Raw genomic sequence first — 19,343 nt, 5'->3', positions numbered from 1 at the left:
TATAAGCCTTAAAAGAAACTAATTTAATTTTTAAAAGTCAGGCTGTTCCAGTATGGTTAGGCAATTTCACTACTGGGCATTTACGCAAAGAACACAAAAACACTAATTTGAAAGATATATGCACCCTTTTGTTTACTGCAGCATTATTTGCAATAGCCACGGTATAGAAACAATATAAGTATCCATCAATAGGTGAATGATAAAGGAGATGTGGTACGTACACACACACACACACACACACACACACACACACTGGAATATTACTCACCTGCAAAAAAGAATGAGATCTTGCCACTTGTTTCGTGTATGGACCTCAAGGGTATTATGCTGAGTGAAATAAGTCGGACAGAAAGACAAGTACCATACGCTTTCACTTATATGTGGAATCTGAAATACAAAATAAGTGAACAAATGAAAAAAAAAAAAAAAAGAAACAGAATCATAAATACAGAGAACAGAGACCAAACTGGTGGTTGCCAGAGGGGAGGGGACTGGTTTACGGGCAAAATTGGTGAAGGGGATGAAGAGTTACAAAATTCCAGTTATAAAATAAGTAAGTCACAGGATGAAAATTACAGAATGGGGATATAGTAAGTAATAGTGTAATAACACTGTATGGTGACTACACTCACTGTGGTGAGGGAGCTTTATGTATAGAATTGTTGAATCACTGGGTCAAATACTTGAAACTAATATAAGAATGTTTATCAGCTATATTTCAATTTTTTAAAAAGCCAGAGTTTTCCGATTAGCCATGCTTTAAAATCTTGCCAATTACAGTATGCTCATTGTCCAAATGTGTTCATTTGGCCTTTAAGGGATTTTTATAAATAAGAAATCATTTGATAGAAATTTAGTCATGTTTTTATTTCCAGTCATCTTCCCTGCCTTTCCCCAAGCAAAATTCTATAAGTAACGTCACTGATAATATTTCATACTTTTCTCCAGGTAATTATTTCCCTGGTTTATTGAAACACTAAGATTATTAATAAGATGAAAGAGAGAGTAAGAAATTTTATGTGTTGGTTATAAGATTTGAGGATTTTTTTAATACCACTGATCTAGTTTGGGCTCATTTAAAACACAATGCTATACCCTGTAAAGGATTTAATTAGGGAACACAATATGAAAGGATAATGGATTTGAAAAGAGCTAGTTTGTAACAAATAACTTCCCTAATTAGACACTGTAACATGAGAATTAAGAGTAGGCAAACTCCAAATGGTTTATCATTAGAAACATCTTTCTATATAAGGATCCCCTTTACTTTTCAACTAAAAATGTCCTTGAGGTAATAATGATATTTTACTATGTAAGATATAAACAGAGTGGTTTAGTAAACATAACCAAATTTATACCTTCAAATTAATATTCCTCAAAGGGCTTTTTATTATACATTTGCTTAGATGTGTCTACCATTGTTCAAATTCTGTGGAATTTCTTTGACATCTTCAGAGCCAATTTTAAATCATGCAAATTTCTTTATAACTTATCCTTCCTTTGGTTCCCCAAACTATTATCTAGCTTAATCCAGCATTTGTGTTCTATCCAAAAAATAAAACCTACTCTCAAAGAATTAGTGGCTGCTTCCATTAAGAATATTCCAGTGAGTGCTCCAAAGGTGATTTCAGAAAGTTCAGAATGTTTTTGAGCAATGAAAACTTCATTAAAATACACCCATGACCTTCCAGAGTGACTACCTTGAATGACAACCATGTCCGGATTGAATGAATTCCAGTGTGTTAAAGAAGATTAGATATGTAAACACCTGCACACCCTGTTCAATAAGTGGCAGGGTTTTTTTTTTCCCCCTTAAAAAAAAAATCCTCATTATTTTCAAGGCACACCTTTCATTATGCATGAACACAGCTGGTGTATTAGGCAGGACAATGGTCCTCCAAAGATGTCAGAGATCTAACCCCTGTAATACGGTACTTTACTAGACAAAGGGACTCTTGCAGATGTGATTAAATTAATGAAGCTGAAATGACGAGATTATCCTAGGTCTTCTGAGTGACCTCAGTATAATCACAAAGTCCTTTGAAAAGAGGAGCCAGAGTCAAAGGTGGCAGGAGATATGACAGTGGAAGCAGAGATCAAAGAGAGAGATATCTGAAGATGCTACACTCCTGGCTTTGAAGATAGAGGAAGGGGCCACAAAGCAAGGAATGCAGGTAGCCCTAGAAGCTGAGAAAGGCAAGGCAAGGGATTCTCTCCTAGAGCTTCCAGAAGGCACATAGCTCTGTTAACACCTTCGTTTTCGGACTTCCCACTTCCAGAAGGGTAAGGTAATGAACGTATATTGTTTTAAGCCACTAAGTTTGCGCTCATTTGTTACAGCAGCAACGGGAAACTAATTCATTGGAGACAGTATTGAATTCCTCCCCACCCCCAGGCAGATTTGAAGGTACTAACCTTTTAAAGGCTGTCTCCAAAAGGAACCAGAAACACACAGAGCAAGAGCAGGCTTTTTTGCCTGTCTGTGTCATTGTTTCCATTTTTTGAGAAGAGATCCTGCCAAGGACCTAATCCCTCTCTGTGGTTACTAAGATACCAGGGTTCCCAATGCCACCTACAATGTCTCCTTGGAGGAGCATTTTGATGCTGTCTTGTCAGGGATAGATGCACAGGAAAACACTCCTGCATCACGACTGACTGGGTGCCTTTACAGAAGTAGACTCGATCACTTTGACTCGATCACTGCACAAAATTCACCTGTAATAAATACATCAAGTAGAAGAGTGTACTTGCGCTTTAAAAAAGAAAAAAAAACGTGCAGAGCCTGCTTACTTTGGCAATGCATTTGAATAGATGTGTTTGTTAAGAAATCATAAATCAGTAAAAGTCTATGAGGTGCTTTAAGAAGGAAGGGTACAGTCTTAAAGCTGCTGAGACTTTTTAAGACTCAGACCATGACAATTCTAAAAACACCAACCTCGGGGTACATGGGTGGCTCAGTCAGTTAAGTCTCCAACTTCAGCTCAGGTCATGATCTTACAGTTTGTGAGTTCGAGCCCACATCGAGCTCTTTGCTGACAGCTCAGACCTGCAGCCTGCTTCGGTTTATGTATCTCTCTCTCTCTCTCTCTCTCTCTGCCCCTCCCCCACTCATGCTCTCTCTCTGTCTCTCTCAAAAATAAATACACGTTAAAAAAAAATAAAAACATCAGTCTCTGAGAAAACAGCAGGAATTATTTCTGCCCTTCTTCCTGTCTTCCCTCTTGCTTGTATCTTCTGGGTCAGGGGCCATTTCCAATTCAAGATCCCTTGAACAGAAAGACAGAATACAGTTGAGTATTTTTCAGAGTCATCAAGTGGGAGGCTCTATGGTCAGTTTAGGAGTTGTGACACCATCTGGGCCAGAGAATGAGGACAGGAACTAGCAACTGCACGGAGCACTCACCTTCAGCTCCTTTGGCCAAAATCATCTCAATACGCAGCTTTAGGGAGTACCAGTTACCTCCGTGACAGCAACCCTCCCCAGACGGTTTAAAGAAGCAGAGGTTTTTCATCATTCAGCATCTACTATCTGCCAGAGAATGAGATAAACACCTCTGGACTTTGCTCAGATGTTACCTTCTCAATGAGTCTTTCCCTGACCACCATGTTTAGAATCACAATCTCCTGCCCCATTCAGCACTCCCTCCCCTCTCCCCTGCTTTAGTTTTCTCCATAGCTTCTATCACCATTGGCATACTATATATTTTACTTGATTGCCACTTCCTACATAAGATTCCAAGCTCCGTAAAGGCAGGGAATTTATTATTATTTAGATTTCTTATTTCCTAGAATAGTGCCGGGCACCTAGTAGATACTCCATAAATACTTTTGAGTGAATTAACAAAATATTTAAGGGGTCCTTCTGTATGCCATGCACCATCTAGCTTCAGGAAGTAAAACAGTGCAAGGGAGAAAAAATTCTTTTCCTTATGGAAGGTAGTTGTGCTTTAGCATAATTAAGTACAATTTGATAATACAGAGATCAATGGGAGCCCCAGAAGGGGCACCTAATTTGGATTTAGGAAGCCAAAGAGGGCTTCCGGAAGGAAGTGCTGTCTCAACTGAGCTCTGAAAGATAAGTCTGAGCAGGCCAGGCAAGAAGTAGTGAGACAGATGGACGTAGGAACTCCAACCAGAAGGAACAGCGGGAAGGAACTATGAATCGAGAAGGACCATGACAGGAAGGAACTACAAATGCTTCTGCATGCAGTCTGAAGGGGGGATGGTCAAAGAAGAGAATGAAGGGGCAGCTGGTGACAGACCACAAAGGGACTTCTAAACCACATTATAAGTCACAAAGGGGGTTGGGCTTATTCCTGGGAGTTTCTAGAGTAGTAATGACATGACAAAATTTGTAGTTCAGAAAGTTTATTTGCATGGCCTGATAAGGAAGGGGCAGACAGGATAAGACAAGGAAAGAGGTTCCAGAGAAATTTAGGTGGCTAAGAAGACAGAACTTGGTGACTTATTTGATGTGTGAGTGAGGAAAGATCAATCCATGTTTTACTCACCCATGTGCTCAGCAAATGTTTATCAAGCATGTATTATATATATCTTTATATGGCTCTAGACATATAGCATGAAGAAGATCATGTTTTTACCCTCATGAAGTTTCCCTTCCAAGTTACAGTTAGTTTTGAGTTTCTTTCTCTCCCATCAGAACGTGAGGGAGTAAGATGTGCAAAGATATGAGGAAGAGAGTTCTAAGCAAAGGGACAGCATAAGGGTGAAGGCCCTGAGAATGACATGTTCAAGACACATAAAGAGTGGATGAAGTTACTGGAAGCAAAAGATGACACTGAGGAAGGAGGTAGGAGCTAGATAGCATAAGGCTAGTATATATTATATTATATAAGGCTATTACATGAGATCAAGAAAAGCAGCTTGGATTTGTCCTAAGGAAAATCATTAAAATGTATAGAGCAGGGGATTGATACAACCTAATTGGTATTTTTAGATCATTGTGGCTCTGGCTGCTCATGGAGAGTTGACTGTATGGGAACAAGAGTGGTATTGTTTAGACAGTGAGGAGGCCGCTAACTGAAAGATGTGTTGACTTGAAGCCACGCGCCAACTGGAGGTGGCTTGAGGTTGTCGGATACATTTATAAGATAAAGCCAATAGGATTTCCTGAGTATTTGTGTGGGGGAAGGTTGAAAGAAAAAGAAAAGTCAGGAATGATTCCTTAGTTATTGGCCTGAGCCACTGGGGTGTGCCATGCGGTGAATTGAGGAAAATGGGAGAAGAGCAGATGTGGAGCAGAAAATGAAGGTTCTGCTTTGGCCACATAGGTTTGAGCTTCCTGTTAGACATCTAGGCAAACCTTGGTATAGGTGGCTGGGGATATGTATCTGGAGTCCAGGGGAGAGGTGAGAGCTGGGATTGTTAATTTGGAATCACTTGCACATAGATGGTGCTGAAAGTTACGGTTTGATTACATCACCAATGGGATGAGTATAAATGGAGAGGAGAAAGAAACTGAAAGCTGAGCCCTGGGACATGCCAACACTCAGAGACTGGAGGGAAAATAGGCTAAGGAGAGGCAAGAGGAGAACTATGTTAGACCCTGGAAGCAAGTCAAGGAAGTGTTTCAAGAGGGAAAGAGTGGCCCCTAGATATCAGGGTTCAGGTTTGAGACCTGAGCAACTAAGTCTCGAGTGGTCCCATTCGCCAAGGAAAGAACATATGAGGAGGGACAGTTTGGAGACAAAGACATGAGTTATGTTTGAGCCATGCTGAGCTATAGGTATTTTTGGTACATCCACAGCAGATCAGCAGACTCTGGAGCTTAAGAGACAGGTCCAGATTTGAGATGTAGTTTTGGAAGTTATCAGCATCGAGACGACTTTTAACGCCATAACAGACCTCCTTCATAACAGACATCACTCAGGGTTAGTGTGGAGAGATGAGAAGGCACGCTATGGCAAAGTCCTGAAAGCACAACATATGAGAAACAGGAGTCGATCTGGGAACCCATAGACCAGGAACTCATTAAGGAGTCTCAGAAAGATGAAGTGATGGACAGGGAGCTTGGCAGGTAAGGCCATCAGCAGGAGGAAGTGTCAGATGCTGCACTAAGCAAAGTATGTGCTGAAATGTCTGTGTAGGGTTCAAAAACAGGGAGTATATTTTTGAGCGATTTTGATGGTGCTTGGGGAACAGAACCCAGATTGCACTGAGTGGTTGAATGATGTTGAGGGAGATGAAAGCAGTGGCTGAATGCAACTGTTTGCAAGACGTTTGGCAGGGAAGGAAGTAAGAGGTGGGTGACAGCCAAAGACTGGCATATATAGAATGTGAAAAGGAGAGTGCCAAGGGCTGAGCCCTCAGACATGACAACTCTGAGGGACAAAAAGAACAAAATGAGTCCAGCAAAAAACTCAGAAGGGCCAGAGAGGCAGGAGGACAAAAAAAAAAAAAAAAAAAAAAAGGACAGATAAAATCAAGAGAGGAGAGAATCCAGTGGGAGAATCATCAGTAATGCCAAATGCTGCAGAAGGTTTAGTCAAAAGTGGCTGTGACGTGTAGCTTTGGCGATCGTGGTGAAGAGAGGTGTCAGTATTGCTGCATCTTGAGGAATAAATGGAGCCAAGATACCAGAGGCAGTGGCTGTAGATGAATCTTTCAGGAAGTTGGCTGTGAAGATGGAAAAATAAATAGCTACAGAGCAACTGGGCCTCAAGGGTGAAATCAGCACAGATTTCAAAGCACTATGTGGCAAAGGAGAATAGCCAACAGAGAGGAAGGATCAAGAGAGACGTGGGATAGGTGCTGGAAGGAAGGTTCTGTGAGGAGCAGGAGGTCCTGTTCCAAAGAACAGAGGACAGAAGGTTCAGGGCCAGGCAAGTTCTAGAGTACCACTGGCTGTGAACCTCAAGAAAGAAATGCATGTCCCTTGGCATCTGTCCGCTTGGACAGAGATGTCGAATGTTTTGTTCACTGTGGTATCTCAAGCATCTGTAGCAATGCTGAACATGCAGTGGGCATTCAATAAACATCTGTTGAATCAATAAATAAGTGACGAGTAGAAGGTGATGAAAATCTGATTTTGTCTTTTTTTTTAATAAAACCTGGAATAGATGAGTTAAACCTAGAAATAGAGTCCAAAAAGTATAAGATGTTCTCCTGTAGCTTTTGAAATTGTTTCTCCCTGCTGTTTTAATGCTGAGAGGAATCAAAAGTAATGCAAAATTAATGTAGAATTAATATTTTATCAGAAAACTTTCATTTCCTTCAAAATGTGCTTTGAAATGTGTGCTTTCTGTAACATTGTTGTTAATGTTCTTATGTTCAATGAATTTGATAAATAAGAAATACGAGTTAGTAGTACTCGGCTGATTTAAGGCAACCACTTCTCCAAAAACACTCAAGATAGTCACACAGTATCAAAGACCCATCGCTAAAACCAAACTATCCTAATTCCTTTTTTCCTTTGACAAAAGTGTTGGATATGTAAGGAAAAAAAAAACATTCTAATAGGACTGTGATCGTCTTCCTGGGAAGAGGTATCATATCACAGAGCGGATGTTGATGAGTAGATGTTTCAGCAAACTGTAACCATACTTTATGCTGTAATGATTGGCAAAGCAGCAGTTTCCACTCTGATGGCACAATTCTAATTTTCGTGCACTTTGTCTTGTAACCTGCACTTTATTTAACATAAAAGATGCAGGCACCCAGTGATAATTTTTTCAATACCCTTACAGTCTGCTCACTCTCCCAGAGTGCTCTCACAGGTAGAAAGAGCACACGAGCCTGCTAGATTGAGTTGAGAGTGACCCAGCCTAGACCAATGTGGTTATCACTGGATCCTATATAGTCTCTACCCCACCTGGACCTTGACTGCTTACACTTACTTTGTACAAGAAGGGCGGCAGACCTGGGATCACCTCTGGCTTTGACACTTACCACTGTGTGACCTAAAGTAAGTTACCTGTTATCTTTAATAGTCTGTTTTATCATCTGTAAAGTGGAAGGAGCAAGAGCCTAGCATTCTGCCTGTTGTATGGTAGACATTCAGTAAGTGTGAATTCCTTCTTTCTACTTCTAAAATCCAGTTTACTGATAATCAGAGCTTGTTCTTAAACCTGATGAAAGTGCCAGTGATGCTCACCCAGAAGGAATTTGTCTTCTGGGACAGCTCTTCAGTCACCTGAGGCAGATTTCTTTGCAGCCGAGCTGGAGAGTATGTGTCTCCTAATTATCTGTCTTCCAGTGGTCACCTAGATTTCAAGGTACTTGCCCCATATTTTCAATGCATGATAGTGTCTTTTTTTCCTTTCATTCTTTTTTTATTTTGAGAGTTGAAGCCCAAAAAGCTAAGTGAATATATTTTAACAACTAGGAAGTTCTGATGGGCTGGCATAAGAAGACAAAAAATTCACACGTTTAAATCCTTACCAGAAGACGCAAGAAAAAGTATGGTGAAAATCTTTTTTTTTTAAGTTCTAGAAATAGGACATTTCCTGGAAAATGGCTGTCATACAATCAGCACAATGACACATTTTATTAGTCTGGCTCTCTTGGGCAACATGATGGAAGCATGACTCCATCCACCATGAATATTTTAAGACAATAAAATCAAAACATTAAGTCCTAAGGTATAGGGTTGGTGGGGGTGGAGGTGTCAGGAAAAGAATAACTCTGAGAGGGAAAAAAATCTGGAGAGGTAGAGGGAGTGCGAGTGTCTACCAGAAAAGTCTGTTCCTGATGAAAGATATTCCAATTGGATTTTCAAATGCCTCTAGGATGGGTACATGTCCAGGCCCCTGAATTACAATGGTTCTTGATTGCTTGTGAATGTGCATTTCCCAAATTATATTCCACTCTCTTCAGCTGGACTGTCTGCCAGAGAAGGACTTTTGTTGTGTCTGTGATACTGAAGATTGTCTTTTTTTAAGATCCTTCCCTGTTAATGCTTCAGTTTTACTCACCGGAGATGAATTTATAATACATATCACTTTTAGCAACTCGGGAGAATTGCCAATTAGAAGCAGAGGAAGGGAAAGTAGGGAAATGTTCTTTTTCCTGGAATCACCTACTAGTTGCCTCAGGTTTAGCCTCTGACAGCTGGGCCGTGTGAGGGGAGCTTTTTCCCTGTGAATAGCCGGAGGGGAGCGCTAATGAGGAGCCGAAGGCCTGCGGAGGAGTCTGTTTTTGGCAGACAATTAGAAAAGAGGGATGAGATCACCTCCTCATTATGCTCTACTGGAATGGGAGCAGTTGGGTAGCGGTTTTTTGTTTTGTTTTAATTTTTTTTACAAACCATCTGCTTCCCTTGAAAAAGACTGATCTGACTCTTGTAGATTTTTTACACTCTCATAGCATGTGTTGTTGTATATATTTTGAAAGCAGTATATGCTCAAGAGAGGAAGTTTGGAAACCACAGAGAATTTGGGTGATGGGTTGTGATGATTCAGTTATCTTATCCAAGATGACCATTGTTAATGTCTTATTCTTATAGATTCTGCTTTTCTCCTTCCAGAGATTTAAAGATTTTATGACTGATAATATGGTATGTAGATCTTTAATCAAGAAATGAACTTTTACATAAATGTATATGTATATGTATATGTATATGTATATGTATATGTATATGTATCAGCAAAACCAAACATGGCATTGAAGGAAGGTAGAGGGACTCCTGTTTTCCCCATGAAACCACCCTAGCCAAGGGGGATATCCATTCCCTTCCAAACATTGAGAGAATGGAATATAACTCTCCTTTTTCTCCATTCCTTCTTCCTTCACCCCAAAGAGGAAATAGCTAATTCAATATCCAATAGGGGATTTTACCACTTGGTGGGGTTATTATGCCTTAATAGGAAAGGAAAAGGAGGAAAAAACTGTCATCCAAGTATTTCATTTCTGTCTGCTTTCTGGATTGGTAAGGACTGTCCCTTGCTAGAAGGACCCCCGAGACAGGGTCCATGGCTTGATGGCCATTTCCTCCAGTATATCTGCCTAAGAAAGATTAACTAAGTTAAAATTGAGCACATTTTTCTGGACTAGGTCCAATAAAACTGAATTTCTTCATCAGCCAGTAGGAAACATCTTGTCTAGTTGTTTCATTAGCAGTAACAACTGCATAAAGGTGAGAGAGAACTAGAGAGAGAGAGAGAGAGAGAGAGAGAGAGAGAGGATGCAGCAATCCAAGGATAGGTACATGATTGGCAGGCTACTATGATGTCATATCACAAGTGAGGTTGTTGGACTTTGCATGGTTCTGAGATATGTCAAGGGGAGGATTTATATTCTTTTCATTATTTAATCACCTTGCATTGATCTTGAGAGTCGTGTAACACAGTTACATTTAACCATCACAACCTTATAATTCCGTGCTGGTGATTATGCAGTGCATTTCTGTGTAAGTCAGAGATGTATTATCACGATCATCCAAGTACCAGTCGGCCTCAACTAGTCCAGTTATGTAGTGGCTCCGAGTCCTACCCCTTGAATTTACTCACAAAGACATTATAGAGACATAGACACACATCAACCAAATATACTCACAGATACAGGCATCAGTACACATTGAGTAAAGTTGAAGGGGCACAATTCATATTTTGTACAAGAAATAAATTTAATAACATCAGTGGAATGACAGGCGAGAAAATCGTGGGAGCAGTAAGGCTCCCAGACAGAGTAAGGCCAGAGAAAGTTCAGTAGGTTTCATTCAGCGAACATTATTCAGCATCCACTAAATCCCAGGTTCTGAGTGAGATAGGTGGTGGAGGAAAATACGGTAAGAGAGGAGTGACCATGTTGGAGGAGGGGAGGGACTTATGAGTGAACATGAAAACCAGATGGAGTGTATCTGAATCCAGATCAAGGTGGTCTGGGGAATGCTGGCAAATGGAGTTAGCGCAGAAAGGAAGAGAAAAGCTTGAGTGGGTATTGGTAAGATGAGGGGATTGGGATATGTGTGTGTGTGTCTGTGTGTGTGTGTGTGTGTGTGTGTGTGTAGGAAAGAGCATAACTAAATGCGATTGAAGACTGCAGAGGAAGATCCAGTGGTAAGAGATTGGCTGAAGCTAAAAAAGACAGGGAGAGAGAGGAGCAAAAAGTTAAATGAAGCTGCGATTCTCCAAATTACTTAAAAAAAAAAAAAAGTAATGTTATTTAATGTCGACTTCTGTTATCCTAAAACACCACCAATACAGACCTCTTTTATTATTAAATAACTTTTGGAAGCTGCACTTGAACTCTGTGGAGACTAGAAGTCCAGGGACTAGTATTTTAGCTTCAAGTCTGGCACTAACTTGCTTTATTATTGGAGGCTCAGTGTCCTTACCCATAAAATAGGTATAATCGTAACTCCCTTAAAGTGCTGTTTTAGAGGTAAAGTAAAAATAATGTGTTTTGCAAACTGTAAGTATAAACTTAATACAACCTACTCTAAATGTTATTAAAAGCTACCAAGTTCACATAATAATCCTGGAGCCATCACCTTGGCTTCAGAGAATGTGCCCTAGCCATTAAGCATGGTGTGCCTCAGTGCCACCATCAATAAAATCAGGTCATTTGGTATTGGACACCTCTCTGGCAGATATCATCTAAAGACTAATGACATGGAAGAATTAATTTAAATCTTTAGGAGAAAAAAGAGGTAAATCTAAAGTTGTAATGAGCACTTTTCTTTCCAATGTATTCTTAATTTTTTTGAGACTTTTCAGAGCATAGGAAGAATGCAATCTTGCCATTTGCAATGACACGGAAGGAGCTAGAGAATATAGTGCTAAGTGAAAGAGGTCAATCGGACAAATACAAATACCATATGATTTCACTCATACGTGAAGTTTAAGAAATGAAACAAATGAGCAAAGGGGAAACAAAAGAGAGAGAGAGAAGGGAGAGGCCAACCCGGAAGCAGACTTAACTATAGAAAACTGGTGATGACCAAAGGGGAGGGGATTGCAGGATGGGTTAAATAGGTGATGGGGATTAAGGAGTGCACCTGTTGTGATGAGCACCAGGTGTTGTAAGGAAGTGTTGAATCACTATATTGTATACCTGAATCTAACATTACACTATACCTTAACTAACTGGAATTTCAATAAAAACTTTAAAAAAAATAAACAGAAAAGGGGGAAAAGATAATTACGAAATAGTATTCATTTGTTCTTTTTTTTGGTGTTGATATTTTATCATTTCTTTTTGGATATAGAAATGTATGCAAAGAAAGTAAATCTACTAAAGGTTCATGACAGAATCGGAAGGGTTTTTGTCTTTTTTAACAGTCCCCATCTCTAGCAGTATCTATTATCATGCTTTTCTCTTTTATTACTCAACAACCACTTCACTGAGTAGTTAAGCTACGCGAAAACCATTGGAAAATGATTTTGTCAGTATGGTTCATGCTATATGACCACAGGGGAAAGGCTGGAGCCGAAAATCACTGCAAAGTAATAGCCTGTTTTCTAATAGAAGCTCCCAAATGTTTGTTTCTGTAGTTACAGACACAGTGATAGGACCTCTACCTGTAACAATTTCTGTCATTGACCTTTATTAAAATATTGTTTTGTGGGGGCACCTGTGTGGCTCAGTTGGTTAAGCGTCTGACTTTGGCTTCAGGTCATGATCTCACGGTTTGTGAGTTCAAGCCCTGCGTCCGGCTCCGTGCTGACAGCTCAGAGCCTGGAGCCTGTTTCAGATTCTGTGTCTCCCTCTCTCTCTGTCTCTCCCCTGCTCATGATCTGTCTCTGTCTCTCTCTCAAAAATAAATAAACATTTAAAAAAAAGTTTTTAAATACTGTTTAAAAAAAAAAAACAGAACTCCCACTGGTACCAATAGTTTGAGTGACCTTGAGCACATCACTTCATCTCCTGAAACCTCTGAGTCTCCAGCTTTTAAATAAAAGGGGTGGAGGGGTCAAGATGACTCTAAACTGAGGGGCACTTGTAAATGTGCATGAGCATTTTTTTAGTGGCCAGTGCCCAGTGATACTAAATGCCCTGCAGAGAGCAAGGGACAATCCTACAAAATACACTGCCCCACCCAAAATGCCAGCAGCAGCCTAAATTATCCCTAATGTCCCTTCTGACAGTCAGTGATAACAAGTGTCTGTCCATTCATTAATTCATTCAGCCACCCGTTGTTGATCCCTACTGTATGCTGGGCACTAAACTTCCCTAGATGAATGTTCTAGAAGCCCTGGCTTAAATTGTACCTTTCGTTATCTTTTCCCCTTCCTTTTAAATGTCTTCTCCATGCATAGGACCATGTGACATGTACAAATAAGGATTTTTCAACTAAATCTGTTGAGGCAATACCCCAGGACTTATGTACTGTGGGGTTTCTAATGACATTGAGAACCAAAAAGACTCACTCAGTCCTCCCCAAAGACTGAATGATGGCCTGGTTTACCTTTAATAATTCACGAATGAAGGGGCGCCTGGGTGGCTCTGTTGGTTAAGCACCTGACTCTTCATTTTGACTCAGGTCATGAACTCACGGTTTGTGAGTTCGAGCCCTGCATCAGGCTCTGCACTGACATTGCAGAGACTGCTTGGGATTCTTTGTCTCCCTCTCCCTCTCCCTCTTTCCTGCTCATTCTCTTTCTCTCTCAAAATAAGTAAATAAACATTTAAACATTTTTTAAATAGTAATTCAGGAATAGAGGTCTTCAGCTCCACTAACCAAGGGCTTCCAGCTAGACAGTGAAATCCAAATTATAGAGTATGTAGCTAAATATTTCAACTGTCGATTCAATCATTTCTAATTTTTAAAACAAAACACCAACTGTTTTACACCCAGTGAACAGTTTTCACTGGCAAACTCAAATGTCCTAATATACTTAAATGGCATTTGAGGCCAGTTGTACTAAACTGCCTCAGAGCATTTTACCATATCAAGTAGGATCATTAACTTGCTAATTAACTGTGCATTGAGCAACTCCAGCTGTAGTGCAATCCTATCAGCCGCCACCCTGATACAGAGTTCCTCCGGGAGTGCGGTGACCTCTAGACTCAGCCCCCAGCCATCGCATCCACGTGGCCCTCCATCACCTTATCTCACAGCACCCCCGGGGACAGCTTACAATTCTGATTGCTTTTGTTGCAAAGGAAACTGCTGCACAGAGAAGCTTGAGGGTCTGCCAGACCGCAAAATCTTTTGGGATAGAAGGGATTCTGAGTGCTGGCTGCTTTACAGAGCCAAAAAGTCATGCTGATGGTCAGGGATGCTTTGCAAACACGCAAAGATTTTTCATCCTTTCATGAATTTTGGGTATTATTGATCATTAAAAATACCGTATGCACTTGTTCAGTCACTATCATTGGATACTTCTCATGAACACAGCAGGGTCTGACTAATGAGAATGCAGTCCTGCTTTCATAGACCTCTGGACACGTGGGGAAGTTAGACATTGTGCCAATAATTCTGTGCTCATTAAGTATTATTGCAATTGACACTATAAAGGAAAAGTACAGGATATAAGGAAAGCATCGATGGTCCTGACCTAGCCTGGGGACCTGAGAGGCTCTCTTGAGAAGGCAGTATGTAAGTGCAGGCCTGAAGGGCAATGAAGCGGGAGTTCGGGAATTGAGTGGGACATTCCAGATGAAGGAGAATGCATGATTGAAGACCCTGAAGCAGGAAGAAGGGGCTTATTCTTTTTTTTTTTTTTTTAATTTTCAACGTTTTTTATTTATTTTTGGGACAGAGAGAGACAGAGCATGAACGGGGGAGGGGCAGAGAGAGAGGGAGACACAGAATCGGAAACAGGCTCCAGGCTCCGAGCCATCAGCCCAGAACCTGACGCGGGGCTCGAACTCACGGACCGCGAGATCGTGACCTGGCTGAAGTCGGAGGCTTAACCGACTGCACCACCCAGGCGCCCCTGGGAGGGGCTTATTCTGAGTAAGAAAGGATACAAGCTTAGTCCAGGTGGCAAAAATGGGAGAGGGTGGCATGAATGGATTTGAGAGATGTTTAGAAGATGGAATTGACAGAACTTGGTGGCCAACAGGATGCAGGCAGTTAGAGCGGAGGTGTACAGGGATCACTGCCCTGTGTCTGACTGCTGGGTGGTAGAGTTACTTGTCTAGGATGCTAGCAGAGGAGCAGTACCCAGCAGTGGGCCAGAATCACCAATATCTCGTTCAGTACATGGAGTTTGAAGTCCTATGAGATACAGTTTGTCTAGTGGAGACCCTGCCTCACATGAGTTATCCAAAGGTCACTGTATCTTACCAGAGTGTAGGAGAAACAACCCGTTCCGTGGAGCCAAGAGCACGTGTTGGGAAGCACGGTGATAGACCAGCGTTGACGCCCTTGTAGCTCAACAAAATGTTTTCTCATGTATTATGTCAGAGCTTCACAGGGATCTTTGGGGGAAGTCAGTGGATTATTATCTTCATTATACTGGCAGGACACTGAGTCTTCCTGAGCTTGTGATTTGCCTACGGTCACACTACTGTAAGTAAGGCTCTGAGACTCAAACTGAAATCTCCTGACTCTGGGCACAAGGGTCTTCTCATTGCACCACATTAACTGGCTGCAAGACTGGGGCCAGCTCTCTACCAAGTCCTGAGGTTTCCATGTCACATGGAATCTCGTTATTAGCACAAAATACGTAAGAAATGAAATCAAAGATTTTTTTTTTCTACACTCTGTTTATCCTTCCCTCTCTCACTCTCTTTACTCTTTTTTTACTACGGTATTTTCTAAAATCTTTGTAAACTTGAGAGTAATATTTGTATTTAGAACAAATTTACAAGTAGCGAGGAGATAGTTTTTGGGAGAAATTAAGTTCAACCGTTGTCTAAATTCTACTAATTTATAAAACATGATAAGACCTCTGCCCCCTTACCTCCCATTCCCAGATTTACTCTTAAAATAGTGGAACCATCTAAAATGGCTCAGTGTCTTCTCCCTCAAGTAAGGGGTTCTGGTGGAGTCCAGGCGCTGAGGAAAATGGGAGACAGCTGCCCTGACCCTGTAAGGGCAGGCGACTCTCCACCACCAACCTGTCTTATCCACTGGCCTTCTCCCTTTCCATCCAAGCTTGGAGGATGTTTAAGTAAAGCTAGTTTGTGCTTGTTTCAGAGCCTGTTTTAACCGAAGCAGTTCTGGGTCTACACAGAAACCGAGGTTCAGGGGAAATAGCCTTTCTACAGGGCTAAGTGATTTTTCTTTATTATGTGGAAAGCTTCCCCCTGAACCTCCTCTTGTTTACCTCCCTCCTTCCCTGTAGCTCTTGGACTGTTTTGTGATCCCGGTGGTGATTTTGCTCTCCTGGTTCTTCCTGCTGATCCGGTACAAGGCTGTGCATTTCCTCGGCATCTTTGTCTGCATCCTGGGAATGGGCTGCATGGCAGGAGCGGATGTGCTTGTGGGAAGGCATCAGGGAGCAGGTGAGTTTCTAGGTGTTCACCATGTTACATGCTTATGTGGGTAAGGCCAAAGCAAGACACAGAATGTTCATGGTGGGGTAGAAACTAGGAACCTGGTCTTCTCAGTGCCTGTATCTTATTCATGTTTGTTCCTCAACACCTCAAACAATGACACATGGGAGGTGCTTAATCCATGTTTCTTGAGTGAATGAAGGAAGCAAAATACAGATATTCTGCCCTTTTTACATGTATTCAGAAACATTCAGATGGTATTTAAAGTTGAGTCATGACCTATATGGGGGATATTTTGCAGGCCATTGCTGGCTGGCCCAAACCAGCTGGTTAGAAATAGTGTCAGAGGGTCACTGGGGCGTTCCCCACACCTCACCCTCCAACTCTTTCTTTCTCATGTCAGAGAAAGACTGAGCTTTCAAACCATTGGGTGGAGGTTGATATATAAGTTAAGAGTGGATATTAGAAGTTTGAAGACTAGATTAGGAATACTTCATATTTTTATGGGGGAGAGCTAAATTTAGTCTCATTGTGCATGGTTTTTTGTTTATTTGTTTGGGGTGAGGGAGGATTTGTGGTTATCAATCACAGCTTATAGACCTGCAAGGTAAAGCTTCAAGATTTACTCATCAAATTGCTATGAATCTGATGGGGATCCCTGATCCAAGAAGGTTTCCAGAGAACCCTTTTTAAAGCATTGCAGTTCTTTAAAATGTACAAAATTCTTATGCTACATAAGGTTTTAGGGGACATGAAAAATAACCTCCTTTTTTAACATCAAGAATGGGATAGAAAGTATTTACATTTCTATAGTTCTTGGATTTGCCCTGTCTTCTAGGGAATTAATTGATAGTCAAAATTGGGGCATTTCTTGTAATGAGGCTAGATTGTAGGAAGTACCTGAAATAAATACAGTTTATGTTTTTAAGTTGCACTACAGTACATTACAGCTGAAACAGACCTTGTTCGGCAGCTTTATATATGACACACAAGAACACCAAGGTACAGGGAAGCCAAGTGAGTTCCCAAGGTCACAGAGCTGAGAGAGCAGGGTCTAGGACCCCAGGCTCTTGACCTCTGGGACAGGCTTCTTTTCTTTTTCCACATCTCTGGGAGCTACAGATACAACACAGAGCAAAAGAGAGACAGCCTTGGTCCTCACAAACATAATCAATCCCATCTCAACAGGTAAGCTAAAAATATGTATACCAGCTTTTCCCAGAATCTCTTCTATGAAACACTGGTTCCATTGGATATCAATAGATGTTTTATGAAAGGACCAGTTTTATGCTCTATAACCATCGTGATCCTGATACGAATAATCTCTTGAACCAATCAGAGTATGTTTATCAGAAACAACGTGGTTAGTTGTTCCAAAGTCATAATTTAATTTCATTTTCTCAGCTTTACTTGTAGAATGTAAACATAGACTAAGCAGAAGCATGTACCTTTATTTATGAAAATTCTGCTTTGCTGAACCTTAGCCATTGGCCCCCAGCCATCATCTTGCATTTCCTAGTCAAGAAAGACAATTGCTCTAATAAATCTGGATGTTTAAGCCCAGAATGTTAAACTAAATTGAATTGATTTCACTAGAGGATATTCACTACTCCTGGAAAAAAAAAATGTTCTCTTGATTTCAGATGAGGTGTTAGGAAAGGAGTAATAGTATTAAAGAAAAGAAAGTAAGTCCATTTAAGGCCTTTCAAAAGTAGCCATTTTTTTATTATTAAAAAAAAAATTAAGTTATTTATTTATTTTGAAAGAGACAGAGACAGCATGAGTAGGGGAGGGGCAGAGAGAGGGAGAGAGAGAATCCCAAGTAGGCTCCATGCTGCCAGCGCAGAGCCCAATGTGGGGCTCGAACTCACAAAACTGAGATCATGACTCGAACTGAAACCAAGAGTCTGGCGCTTAACTGATTGAACCACCCAGGTGCCCCAAAAGTAGTGATTTTTAAAACAGTGCAGAGTAACTCAAACACACTAGAGTGGGTTTCACCTGTAGAAGACTTACAGCACCATCCTTTTTGTGACATGTGAAGTGCTCATGTTAACAGAATTAAGATTTATCATCTTGGAGTACCTTCTCTGCTGAAGTAATGGTGCCCAAGTAGATGATATGATGTTCTAAGGGCAGCCCAAATACAGGATCCAAGGGTTTATTTTACAAAATAAATTAGGCAGCAATGTAAGCCACCATATAAAATATTTTGAAAGAAGAAAAAGACACACTAATTTGAAGGACAATATAATCTTAAAATTGGTGTGCATCATTATGCAAAGTATCCCATTTGTTTTCACCTTTGTGGTAGAATTGATTCAATGTTATTACTTAGCCAGGGACAAAACTCTACCAAAATACTTGAGTCACTCACCAGAACTTCAATCGGGCGTTCAACACAATATAAATTGCCATCACTCTATCGAGAGCTTTTCATAGGAAAAGAGAATGTCCGTCTCAATCCTTTTTGTATTGCTGAAGCCGTGGTTCACCGTAGTTGGGATTTTGAAAATTCTTTCCTCAAGCACAATGATAATGGCCTGTTCAAAGTTACCTTGACTTGACTTCATTATAATTGAAATAATTGTTCGAATCGCCTTGTTAGACTGTTTCTTCATCAGCTACCCAGGAATCCCTCATTTTGATTTAAGCCTTGCTAAAGGAATCTTCTCAGATGGCAGCAGGCTCTCCAGATGTGAACTGTAACTGTCAGGGCGCACAATGATGTGCCAGGAACCGTGCTTCTCAGGAAGCTTTGCCGGCAAGTTTGCCCACGGCAGACGGAAGTGGAGAGAAGGTATCCCCAGTCCGTGGCATTGGAGGCTTGGCCTTGCGGCCGGCAGTGTGCTGCGCAAAGTGGGAAGGGAAGGTTAGAAAGTCATAAGATTTAGGTAAAACCCAATTAAAGTAGCTCCCTTTTACAAAAGATATGTCTTGCTCTTCAAAATATCATCTTTCTACCATAATACATTTATTGCACCTTTTAGTTCATT

General features: G+C 40.9%; 1 protein-coding gene and 1 long non-coding RNA gene across 7 annotated transcripts in view; one reads left to right on the top strand and one right to left on the bottom strand.

Annotated features, from left to right (window-relative positions):
• The window catches only part of SLC35F1 (solute carrier family 35 member F1), a 439,134-nt gene that overhangs the window by 372,542 nt on the left and 47,249 nt on the right, over positions 1-19,343 (top strand). For all 4 annotated transcript variants that reach the window (XM_053222332.1, XM_053222331.1, XM_027056362.2 and 1 more), the window contains exon 4: positions 16,197-16,356. In XM_053222332.1, the coding sequence (XP_053078307.1) occupies positions 16,197-16,356 (160 nt within the window). The remainder of the gene's footprint in view (positions 1-16,196; positions 16,357-19,343) is intronic.
• LOC128315538 (uncharacterized) overlaps positions 1-19,343 on the bottom strand; it is a 60,981-nt gene that overhangs the window by 6,796 nt on the left and 34,842 nt on the right. The window contains exons 2-3 of one of the 3 annotated variants that reach the window (XR_008298375.1): positions 18,725-19,197; positions 269-387 (exon numbers count right to left, since the gene is read on the bottom strand). This is a non-coding gene — a long non-coding RNA (uncharacterized LOC128315538). Of the gene's footprint in view, positions 1-268; positions 388-10,150; positions 11,034-12,525; positions 19,198-19,343 lie in introns of those variants that run through there. The other 2 variants (XR_008298377.1, XR_008298376.1) reach the window with 2 other exon arrangements.

This window comes from Acinonyx jubatus, chromosome B2 (assembly GCF_027475565.1).
Source record: "Acinonyx jubatus isolate Ajub_Pintada_27869175 chromosome B2, VMU_Ajub_asm_v1.0, whole genome shotgun sequence".
In the NCBI taxonomy this organism is placed as follows: Eukaryota; Metazoa; Chordata; class Mammalia; order Carnivora; family Felidae; genus Acinonyx; species Acinonyx jubatus.
Note: the sequence above shows the minus strand (reverse complement) of the source record. Positions and strands in the feature narration are given on the sequence as shown.